We start from the raw sequence: 11,792 nt of genomic DNA, 5'->3' as shown, positions 1-11,792 counted from the left end.
TGGTTAAGAGAATGACATTCAAACAATTTAGAAATACATGTTCTATTATTATAAACGATAATATAGTTAAAATTTTTAATTATTATAATAATTATAAAATATAAAAATGATTATTAACTATTAAAAATTGTAAAGAAAGTTTATATAAATATGATATTACAGGTTTATAGAAATGAATATGATATTAAAAAAATTAAGAATGAGATATTTTGTTTTTTAACAAAAAAAAAAATCATATTTGATTTATAATTATTTTAGTTTCTAATTTCTTATCATCATCGTCATCAGTATCCTGGTGCGCCGCTTTCCTTCGAAGACTCAACTCTCAACTATCAAGCTCAAGCCGGACGAAATGAAGCCATTGTCGCAGGACGCCGATACAGTAACTATTTCTGAGTTCTGACTCTCTCTCTCTCTCTCTCTCCGGCCTTCTTCTTCAAGCTCAAGCCGCTGCCGGCCGGCCTCCTTCTTCAAGGTCAAGGCGATGCCGTTCTCAGCCTCTCCAGTAAGCTATTTCAGACTTCTCAATGTGTTTCAGATTTCTGATTTGATTTCTGTTTAATTTCTGTTCCAGATGGTAGTGATTTCTGTTTCAGATTTTTTTCAAGCAATTAGAAGTTAATTACTGATTTCAGAATCATAATACGAAAACCAAATCAAACAATACTCTCTCCATTCCATACTATACTACTGAAAAATTCGATCAGGATCCAAAAAACTTGTAAATGAATCTCCCAATCAGTATATAAGAAGCCCCAAAATCAAACCCAACATGTATTAGAAACAATTATTCAAATCATGTATCGTAAAAAGTACTATTACTTATTAGAAACAATTTATAAAAGATCTAAAATTTCTAGGGACAATCTAGTAATTAATGTCATCACCAAACACTATTGGTTTCAAAATTGAAATACTTGACGTACTTTGCTATTTCTAGGGTTCCATGCATTTTATTGATATGATTATCAGGGCATACAAATAAAACTGTTATGTACCTGATTGCTTCCTGAAATTCTGTTGCATTGATTCTTGAATATTTTTAACTTTGCAATAGTTAGGTCTACATGTATCTTACTTATTATCATAAACAGAGTTAGGTCTATGTAAAACAATGAAGATACAAAGTGGGAAAATGGTGATGAATATCTATCTGCAGAAACAAAAATTCCCAACTTCTTTGATGCGTTTCCCTTTATGGAATCTTCATCTTCTCCAAAGATTCTCCCTTTGGTCAATGAAAAAAGATCCAGATCTTGAAGCAGCCTTAACAAGAAACCATAGATGGATCATAAACAACCAGATTAAAAACATAATCTTGCGATGTCCAGATCATGTAGCATCAGTTAATTACCTCCAAAAAAAGTTCAAAACTCTTGATCTTCAAGGAAAAGCCATGAATTGGCTTAAGAAATACCCCTGTTGCTTTGAAGTATACTTTGAAAACGATGAATACCATTGTCAACTTACTAAAAAGATGCTTTCTTTAATAGAAGAAGAAGAATTTATAAAAGATATGCAAGAATCTGTAGTCGTTGAAAGATTAGCAAAGTTGTTAATGATGATTTGTAATCATAGACTCAATGTCTCAAAGTTAAACGAGTTCAAAAGAAATTTAGGGTTACCAGATGATTATCTAATAAGAATCATACCAAAACATCTTGATATGTTTCGTATAGTCAATTATAGTGGAAGAAAAACATCCATGGAAATCGAACTCATGAAATGGAATCCAGAGTTGGCTGTTTCCTTTGTTGAGAAAACAGCTCAAGAAAATGGTTGGAATCCGTCATTCCAATGTTCATTACCTTTATCTTGGGTGAAATCATGGGAAAGATTTAACGAATTCAATTCCTCTCCTTACATTTCACCTTATGTGAAAGGAGAGTTTGAAAACGACAAGAGAATAATTGGTGTGATTCATGAGTTTTTGTCACTTACATTATGGAAGAAAGCATCGATTATGAAGTTAGGTCATTTGAAGAGGGAGTTGTGTTTACCTGAGAAGTTAAATGTTTTGCTTTTAAAGCATCCGGGAATATTCTATGTTTCAAATAAGTATCAAATTTATACGGTTGTGCTTAGAGAAGGGTATAAAGGGTCAGAACTTATCCACAAAGATCCGCTAGTTGTTGTGAAGGATAAATTTGGGGAATTGATGCAAGAGGGAGTTCATGAGTATAATAGGAGACACCATTTGTTGAATTTAGAAAAAAAGAGAAAGAAAGGAATGAATATGATAGAAACAAAAGTAGGGAAGAAGAAGGACTCTGTTGATGCTCATGAACTTTCTGATGAAGATGGTGATCTTGGTGGCATATTTGATCCTGAGGAAAGGAAACGTTTTTATAAAGTTCTGTTTGAAGACAAGGCTCCATGATTTTCTATATGAAGATATGTTGTCAATGCTCATATATAAAATTTTCTATGTAAAGGTATCTTATTTGAATTGAATTGTTAGAGGAGAGTAGTGGTTAATACTTACCTTCGTGTTAGTTTAGTTTTTTGAGGTGCCAAAATCCTTTTTACTATTTAGAAAAAAGTTCCACTCCTTAGTTTGAAGTTTCACTAAATAACATGTGCAAAATTTCGCACTTTAAGTAGCTTACAAAAAATTTTCCACTCTAAAATTTGAAATTTCACTAAGTAACGTGTATTATATAAATAGTATTAAATATCTAAGTGATATAGTTTGTTTAATGAAATTTCAAATCTTTAGATTATTTAGAGAAAACAATTACTATGACTACATGGTATGGAGGGCATTCTTACGCGTCAAAGCCGGTGTGGTGGACTTTCCCACGTGTGAACACCGCCCCAAGGGGCCGTAATCGTGTTGTGGTTTGGCTAGCTTCACAAACGTTCATGGAGAATATGATTGGTTGGCTCAAAACGGTCACAAAATGGACCATTGCTATACATGTTGATATATTAAAAAAATTATTTAATTGTTATATTTAAACCATACCACATTTCACATATTAATACCAACTATTTTATATACATTTCACACTATAAACACATCAGTTTCTTTTTATATCGTTATATTTTCTTTAAATTATTGATCCAAATCAAAATATCTCAACCACTACAAATATTTCAAACACTCGAATGATCCATATTCACATGTTGGTATTTACATGTAAATGTTAACATTCCTAGTTCAACAACAACCTCTATTCAACAACCATTTATACCCCCCAAACTACTTCCAACAACCTATACCACAACAATTTAATCATTCCCAATTTCAAGCTTTTCAATTATAACCTTCCCAACTTCAACAATTTCAAGTACAACCATCTCAACCCCAAACTCAAGTCCTATTTTCTCAATTCTGACCTATAAACCTTGACAATGACAACGACGAAAGGATCCAAGAAACTCAGCCAACACCTAGAAGAAGACAAAAGAAAGGACATGGTAAAAAAAATACACGGGGTTGGACCAAAAAAGTGAAGGCGGTGTTAACGAAAGTTTGGATTTTCATATCGGAAGTAAGCTTGAAGAAAGCTTGGATTTTCACCCGTGGTTATATTTGATTGCTCGAACTCCAACATGATGGATTTGAAGTCTAAATTCAGTATGAGAAGCCAAAGATCTACTATCCTTCCGACTTCTTCCCTCCACCTGATCAATTAACAAAAACATTACATTAATACTCAACACAACAATATAAACCTGAATCAATCTAACTAGTTGCAGATAGTTGCAACACACATTCATAGGAAAATGATAAGGGAACAATATACTCATTTGAGGTTATTGTGTGAAAGAAACATAAATTGATCCAAAATGAATGAAAAATGTGGTGGTTTTCATAAATGAATGAAAATACGATGGCATCACTATGCATTTATATCCCCCTCCCCCTGATTGCCATTCATTTATATCCCCATCCCGCTCATTGTGCATGTTTTTTGAGGTTATTGAATGACACATTTATTTAAAGGCAGAAACTATTTTCATACATTCCTTTTCTACCACCATTCAACCATACATTCCTTTTCTACCACCATTCAACCATACCAAACGTGGCATAAATTTCTATTATCATTAAACACATTGCAGAAACAAAGATCAAAAGGCAAACTAAGTGGTCATTTGATAGGTGTTAATTGGGTGAGAGTTGATTGAGTTAGAAGCCGACTAAGTTAACTTCCGACTCAAACTTGTTGTTTGATTTTGCAGCTGACTGATAGTGCAAAATGACTATATTACCCTCAAACAATATCTGTGATAATGATTTCTTTATGATTTACCATTTAATTTATAACATTACATTTTTTTTATAAAAACATTCAATCTCTCATGTTCAAACAAACAAAACTTGATTATAATCTCTCCACTAATTATAAAACTTATAAAGCAAAATAGTTCATAGTATTCTTCACCAAACAATAAAAAAGAACAATCAATGGCATAGGTTTTTGAAAATTATAATGTAATAATATAAAAGCATATTCAAATAAACAAACGACAAAAAAAAACAAGGATTCCATTAATTATGAAAAGTAAGTCCCCCTAAACAATTAATCTCAAGCCTATGCACTTGTTGTTCCAGCAACCTTGCAACTTGGTTGCGGGGGCTTTGAATTTGATCTTTAATCTCACTACAAAAACAAAGAAAAACACAAAAATCAATTACATATTTTAGAAAAAGAACACTAAAATCATTATGTTTATGTGCAACTAAAGAACAAGCAGGAAACCTAATGGGAGTAGACTTCTCAAACCCCTGCACATGATTTATTACATATCTCTTCATTTTTGTCATTAATATAACCTTATATGGATCATCTTTTCCTAATAACTCTATATAAATAGGTCTTCCTTCTTTATCTATACCATGATACCCTTGAGGATAGCGTTCTAGAACTTCTTTCAAGCTCATTGAACTCAAAATCCGGAAAGATATTGTCAATACCAAATGCTTTTCTCCATTGAAGCATGTTAGCCCACATATGTTTTGATTTGTCAATATCAAAGTTCCTTGTTTTTAAGAACATGTATATAGAAGATTTTATCAATCTTACACATTCGATAAGTCCATAATCAATAGAGATTTGGATTTAATAATATTAGAACACATAAATCAACTATAGACAAATAATATTTACAAGTTACAACCTCTCTCTCTCTCTCTACATGTATAGTCTGATATTAAATTGGAAAGGATACCACTTTCAAAACATAAATTTATAGCAAATCTGTTTTCATAAAATCAGATTCATCAAAACAGAAAAAACGAAATCCCCTAATTGCATTTGGATGTAGCCTAGTTTTGATATCAATACTGCTCTAGCAGTTAAATTTGAATCACATTTGATCAAATCCAAACATAATCCGAATTCTTTGACTTAAATGATGACTTATGATCGAATTAGTCACCAACCATTCACGATTTCAAGCATTAAGAAAATCGATTTCAAGCACAAATTTCAGAAAATTGAGAAAGAACTTACCGAGGGGAGGGGAGACGATGGATGGGCGGGGGAAGGAGGGTGGAAAGTGTTGGCATTTGGCGAGTGGAGAAGGAAGAATGAGAAGATGCGTACTGAAAAAGAAGATACAATGAGAGGAATAAACGCAATGAGATGAATAGATGAAAATTGATGAGGAGCGGTGGAGGATAAGCTTGTTAGAAAGGCGGAAACAGAAGGGAAAAGAGGGAAAATAAGAGTTATGTCTCAGTCAGCTATATATTTTTATAGGACCTTGTCAGCCATTTATTAGCCTTCTACTGACCGAGTAAGAGCAAAGACCTTGGTATCAAACGGCCTAACTCGGACCAAGTCAGATAAAAATTATGACCAGATTGGGTCAGAGAGAAATCAAACAACCCCTAAATCATCTGAGGATAGCATTTGATTTCTCCAGGAACTCCAACTTTTAGGATTCTACCCTCCACTTGATCTAATAACAAAAAAACCATTATAACCAAAAGTAATCAACTAGAACATAACTTTTATGTCCCTTCATAAAATTTACAGGGAACAAAAGACTCATTTTAACTTAAAGAAGAGGAGAAGTGTTGATTGTGTGAGAGAAAAAAGAGGGATAAAAAGATGTTAGATTCACTACTAGCCCAACCATGTTCTAACATAGAAGAACAATGGGGATTTTCTAAAGTCGATTGGTGATAGAAGGGATTGCCCATTGCCTTATATGCTAGCATCTAGTTTCTCTTTTTACCGATGATTGAGTTTGCATCCCAACAATCCTACCCTCAAACCCAAGTTCCACCCTTGGCCTCCCTTCAATGACTGTTCATCATATCCGATTCTTTTTCATACCGACGATACTCTTGTGACACACTCACCTGACCTGGGTCATCATGAAGAGTTCCGATACAAGGCTTCAGGATCAACTTCATTGCACTGGAAATTACTGGGGATTGCACCACCTGTGCCGACCACATGATCCGGGCTACGACCGTAGCTCTGATACCATTTGTTAGGATCACTATTAACCCTACCATGCTCAACATAAAAGAACAATGAGGTTCCATTTCTAAAACTAGTTGGTGATAGAAATGATTACCTATTGCCTTATATGCTAGCATCTAGTTTCTCTTTTTACCGATGTGAGATTGTGTTTGCACCCCAACAAAAGAAAAAAAAACAATATTGATTGATTGTGTAAGAGAAACAAGATGGATGAAAAAAGAGTAATGTTGTTTTCAAAGATTTTTTTTAAGAACAAAGGTCTATATGTGTTTTTTATTTGACAAAATTGCAAAAATGGTCCCTGTGATATGCATTTTTTTGGGGTTTTAGTCCAAACCATTGCTTTTTTGGAATCGTGGTCCTTTTGACCTAGTTTCGTTGCGTTTTTGGTCCATCGGAATAGTAAAATGACTGTAATACCCTTGGGGTATTTATTTTCCATTTTTCTTTCTTTCTTTTTAAATGTAATAGTACGATTTAAAAATAGTACTATTTTTTTTAAATTGTGAAGAATGTGGTTGTCGTTGCGTCTTTAATACGTACGCCTGATTGCCACAAAAACTTAAGCTCTTCCACTAACGGCCTAAGGAAAACATCTATGTCCTTTCCAGGCGCTTTAGGGCCGGGAATCAACAAGGCCAGCATAAATGATGACTCTTTAATACAAAGCCATGGTGGCAAATTGTATGTGGTGAGTACAATCGGCCACGTACTATGTGGATTACACACGTTACCAAATGGATTAAAGCCATCAGCTGCCAGCCCTAGGCGTACGCTGCGAGGTTCACTTGAGAAGTCAGGGTAATCTACATCAAATTTTTGCCAAGACTCTCCATCAATGGGATGACGCATCACACCATCTTCTGATTTCCCGGGACTATGCCCTATCGTATTTTTGGAAGTGTATCGTGAACAATACAAACAGTGTAGTCTAGGGGTCACTGGAAAGTACCGTAACACCTTATGAGCCACTTTCTTACCCTTGGTGTTTTTATCAATCCACCGACACTCTTTACAAACTGGACAAACTTGCAATGACTTGTATTCCTTCCAGAAGAGAAAACAATCATTTTTGCAGACATGTATTGACTCGTACCCCAAACCGAACTTCTTCAGTTTCTTTTCTGCTAAATAATATGAACGGTGAACCTTGTTGTCTGGTGGAAATGCCGAATGCAACAAATCAAGGAGTTGATCAAATGAACTATCAGTCTATTTGTTGTTAACCTTGATATGCATAAGCTTTGCTAAAAAATCAAGGAAAGAAAACGTGCAACCAGGATATAACTTGGTTTCGACTGCCTCTAACAATTGTTCAAAATCATCATCGACACCGCTACCCCCTATATTCGAGGTTCCTTTGTCGAGGTTTGTATCATTTTCTCTTGACTCCCACATAGCATTGTCAATAACATTAGCCATCTCGTTACTTGGCAATATGACATCTACAACTAGAGGGATTAAAGGTTCACCGTGATATATCCATGTTTTGTATGACTGACTGAAACCATATATACAAACATGACATCTCATTGCTTTCGGATCCATGAAGTAACGATTATCACATTTCTCACACGGACATCTGGTTTCACCTTTACAGTCTAGGTGTAACATGGATCTGTTGACAAAAGAGTCGAGTCCTAGCTGGAACTCGGGAGACTGACGATGTGGATTAGTAGTCCAACTTTTATCAAATAGACATGATGCAACTGAAACGTAATTCATAAAGTCGATGATTCAAAAAGAATCCCAACACAGGAACACATGAACAAATAACCAACATTAAGTCACTAAAAGTATGTTGCTATTAAGTTGGTTTTATAATTGATTTAATTTGATTTTATAAAGGTAACTTAATCCCGTTTTATATTAACTTAATTTTAAAACTAATTTAATTTGATTTTACAATTAATTTATTATTTTTTTATTGATTTTTATAAAATTAATTTAATTTTATTGTATAATTAAATTAAAATTAATAGAAGTGCGTTGCTATTAATAACCTAATTAAAGCTAAAGTTGTAATGACCAACATTAAGTTACTAAAAGTATGTTGCTATTAATTTGGTTTTATAATTAATTTAATTTGATTTTATAAAGGTAACTTAATTTGATTCTAAAGGTAAATTAATTTGATTTTCTAATTAATTTAATATTTTCTTTTTTGTTATTAGTTTAATTTTTTAAACTAATTTTATTTTATTTTGATATTAATATTAACTTGATTTTAAAACTAATTTAATTTGATTTTACAATTAATTTATTATTTTTTTAATGATTTTTTTAAAATTAATTTAATTTTATTCTATAGTTAAATTAAAATTACTAGAAGTACGTTGCTATTAATAACCTAATTAAAGCTAAAGTTGTAATGACCAACATTAAGTCACTAACAAAATTAAGCACTTTGAAACCATATACAATACATTACTAGAAGTAAGTTGCTGTTAATAACCTAATTACGCCAAATGTATACATCCAATTTGCATATTCCAATTTCATCCAATTTCGTACAATTAAGCTAAATGTATACAAATTTATACATCTAAATACAAAATCAAACAAATGTATAATCCAATTTCAATATCCAATTTCAATTTCATGCCAAATTTCATTTTTGAGCCAATGCGGTATAAACATAAATTAGAAAAACATACACAAAATGCATAAACACTTCCCACAAATCTGAAAAAACATATACAATCCAACAAAATGCACAAACACTTCATATCTTAAAATACAAAGATAATCACTCAATAACATTGAAAATTACTAACAGTTTATCATCCAAATGGAAACCAAAATAGAAAAATAATAGAAAATAGGAGGAATTCGACCTTGAATGTGAGCAATTTCGGGATTTAGCTCAAGGGTCGCCGGTTTTGGAGGTTTTGGGGGAAGGTGTGGTGGTCTTGTTGTGACAACTCAAAGTTTGTTCCGTTATATTACCTCGTTTCCTCTAACGGAATATGTCATTTTATAAAAAGTTCCGTCAATTTGGGGTCGTCAAATAAATAAATGTTTATTTATTTAATTATATTTCATGTAATTATTGTCATAACAAAATAAATACAACTCGTAAAATTTGTTTCCATTTAATGGGATAAAGTTATTTTATTACGACCATTTAACCCGGGTAAATAGTTTAAACCTCGTTAAGCTTTAGCATCGGGTAGTCGTATACCGGGTGCAACACCCGAGATTTATATATAGGGAGTTGAACACTTCATAGAAGCTTTTCTCTACTCTCTCTCTAGCTCATTTTCGCCTCAAAACCGCAAGTTTCCGCCTCCAAAACGTAAGATCTTCTACCCTAACTTGTTCTAAACATCATTTCTTGTTATAATAGCTCAAAAATCACACAAAATGGCCATCAAAAAGGAGTTTATGGCCTAAGAACCTCCTTAGGCCGTGAACCCCTAAAAAGATGCCAAAAGTCCCAAATTTCTCCCATTTGAGCTTAGAAACTAGTTGTAGATTTAACCTAGAAGTGTTTGAACCTCAAAACAACAATTTTTAGGGCATAAAAGAGGGTTTACGGCCCAAAGCACATGCTTAGGCCGTAAACACCCTCTAACCATGTAAAACAAGTCCAAAAACACTTCCAAACTACCCTTAGACTTAAGATATAGCTTAGGGACTTGCCATTTCGGACTTGGAACATTTAAACACATAAATTTGAGGGGTAAAATAGAGTTTACGGCCCAAGAATATGCTTATACCGTAAACTCCCCTAAATCATGCCAAATGACCCATTAAACCCCTAAAAAGCCTTATAACCTTTACTAGAATTTGTTAGAATTAAACCAAAGGCCTAGAAATCAAGGAATGGGGTGTACAAGAGTTTACTACCATAAACCCTAGGGTTTACGGCCGTAAACTCCCAAGGAGTGGCCTTTGGGCCGTAAACTCCGAGGGAGTATACTCTTGGACCCTTAAACACTCCTCCCATGAGTTTACGGCTGTAAACTCATGGGGGATGTGGCCTCCCAACCGTGAACTCACTTAGAGTGGGTTTTAGGAGAGTAAACTCCAAGTTAAGGCCATATACTCCTTCCTTTCAACCCAATAGTCTCCTAACATTCAACCGCAAGACCTTTACTCACATTAGGATGGCTATGTGTTTAATTTGAGCTTAAATCACTAATTACTTGTAAACATATGTATTCATATGTTATTAGGGTCATAAAGGGTGTACAAGTCCTTACTTGACACCAAACGCTCATCCGACACTCACACCCGATCTACTCATTTCAGTTGAGTTCATACCCCTTAATGAACCTTTTTACATGTTTTAGGGGGGGGGGGGGGGGATACAAGTATAAATTCTACAAGTTTTATTATTAAATCATATGTGATTCAAAAATTATCATCTACAAAAGGGATTTTCTACACTTTTAACTGCTTTCCAATAAAACTGTTTTAGTGGATTAACAAATGCATTTTAAGAATAAATTGTTATTAAACTGCTTTTAAAACTATGTTTAAATTACTTTTCTTTTTAAAATATATCTACACTAATATATTTATATAAGTAAGACTTGAAGGACTTAGGACTGATAGCTCGCCTTATTTCATGTTCTTGTTTGATGTGGTCCTAAGGTATCTGTTATCCGTCCGACTGTCATTGATTTCTTAGTTATATATCATATATATTAGTGTTAGATATGAAAGTCTTCATCCCATACAATACCTTTGTTATTCAAAGGCCGAAAATCATACACTCTACTTAGCTATAATAGGTATAGCTAAGACTACTAGTAGTTACCTCTACTACTGCTATACACACTATACCGGCTATTACGACAAGTTAATACACGTATAAGAGAACACTCTAAGAACTATACAAAAGACTATTATACTATAATACCGAAGAATACACGAATCCAGAGTATAACACACTATCCCTCTAAAAGACACTCTACTACTCTTACACTATGTGACCAGGGCTTTCCGGATGGAAGGCATCACTACACGTATAAATCTATACGGGACAGACACTATTACATCCTGACTGCTAGCTACAGTCCGAGCCGACTAGGCTCAGGGGTGACACTACATCATTACACTACGCATGACCGGGAAGGTCATCGGGTTCTCTATTATCACTTCGGTCTGGTCACCTGAAGGGTTATACCTTTAACCAACATAATACACTAAGATTTAAGTCTAAGCTAACATCCCGAAGTAAGTAAATATCTATTACTAATGGAAGTTTTGCACCATCACTACTGTTAACAGGCATAACTTTTCTTCACCTATGTTACTTACATGAGATTTATTACTGTACTTTTACAACTGAAGGTTTTCAATGATAATTCTTATACCCAACTCAAGGGATTT

General features: G+C 33.7%; 1 protein-coding gene across 1 annotated transcript; it reads left to right on the top strand.

Moving 5' to 3' along the window:
• Window positions 1-270: 270 nt before the first annotated feature.
• Window positions 271-2,500, top strand: LOC145053577 (protein WHAT'S THIS FACTOR 1 homolog, chloroplastic-like). Its single transcript, XM_079001641.1, has 2 exons — window positions 271-505; window positions 1,095-2,500. Exon 2 carries the CDS (start codon window positions 1,115-1,117, stop codon window positions 2,378-2,380), a length of 1,266 nt encoding a protein of 421 aa, XP_078857767.1. The 5' UTR covers window positions 271-505; window positions 1,095-1,114; the 3' UTR covers window positions 2,381-2,500.
• The last annotated feature ends 9,292 nt before the right edge of the window (window positions 2,501-11,792 follow it).

This window comes from Lactuca serriola, chromosome 5 (genome assembly GCF_051521515.1).
Source record: "Lactuca serriola cultivar US96UC23 chromosome 5, Lser_US96UC23_V15, whole genome shotgun sequence".
In the NCBI taxonomy this organism is placed as follows: domain Eukaryota; kingdom Viridiplantae; phylum Streptophyta; class Magnoliopsida; order Asterales; family Asteraceae; genus Lactuca; species Lactuca serriola.
Note: the sequence above shows the minus strand (reverse complement) of the source record. Positions and strands in the feature narration are given on the sequence as shown.

Coding starts and splice junctions, on each gene's coding strand:
- LOC145053577 (XM_079001641.1), top strand. CDS start 1,115: ATGAAGATACAAAGTGGGAAAATGGTGATGAATATCTATCTGCAGAAA.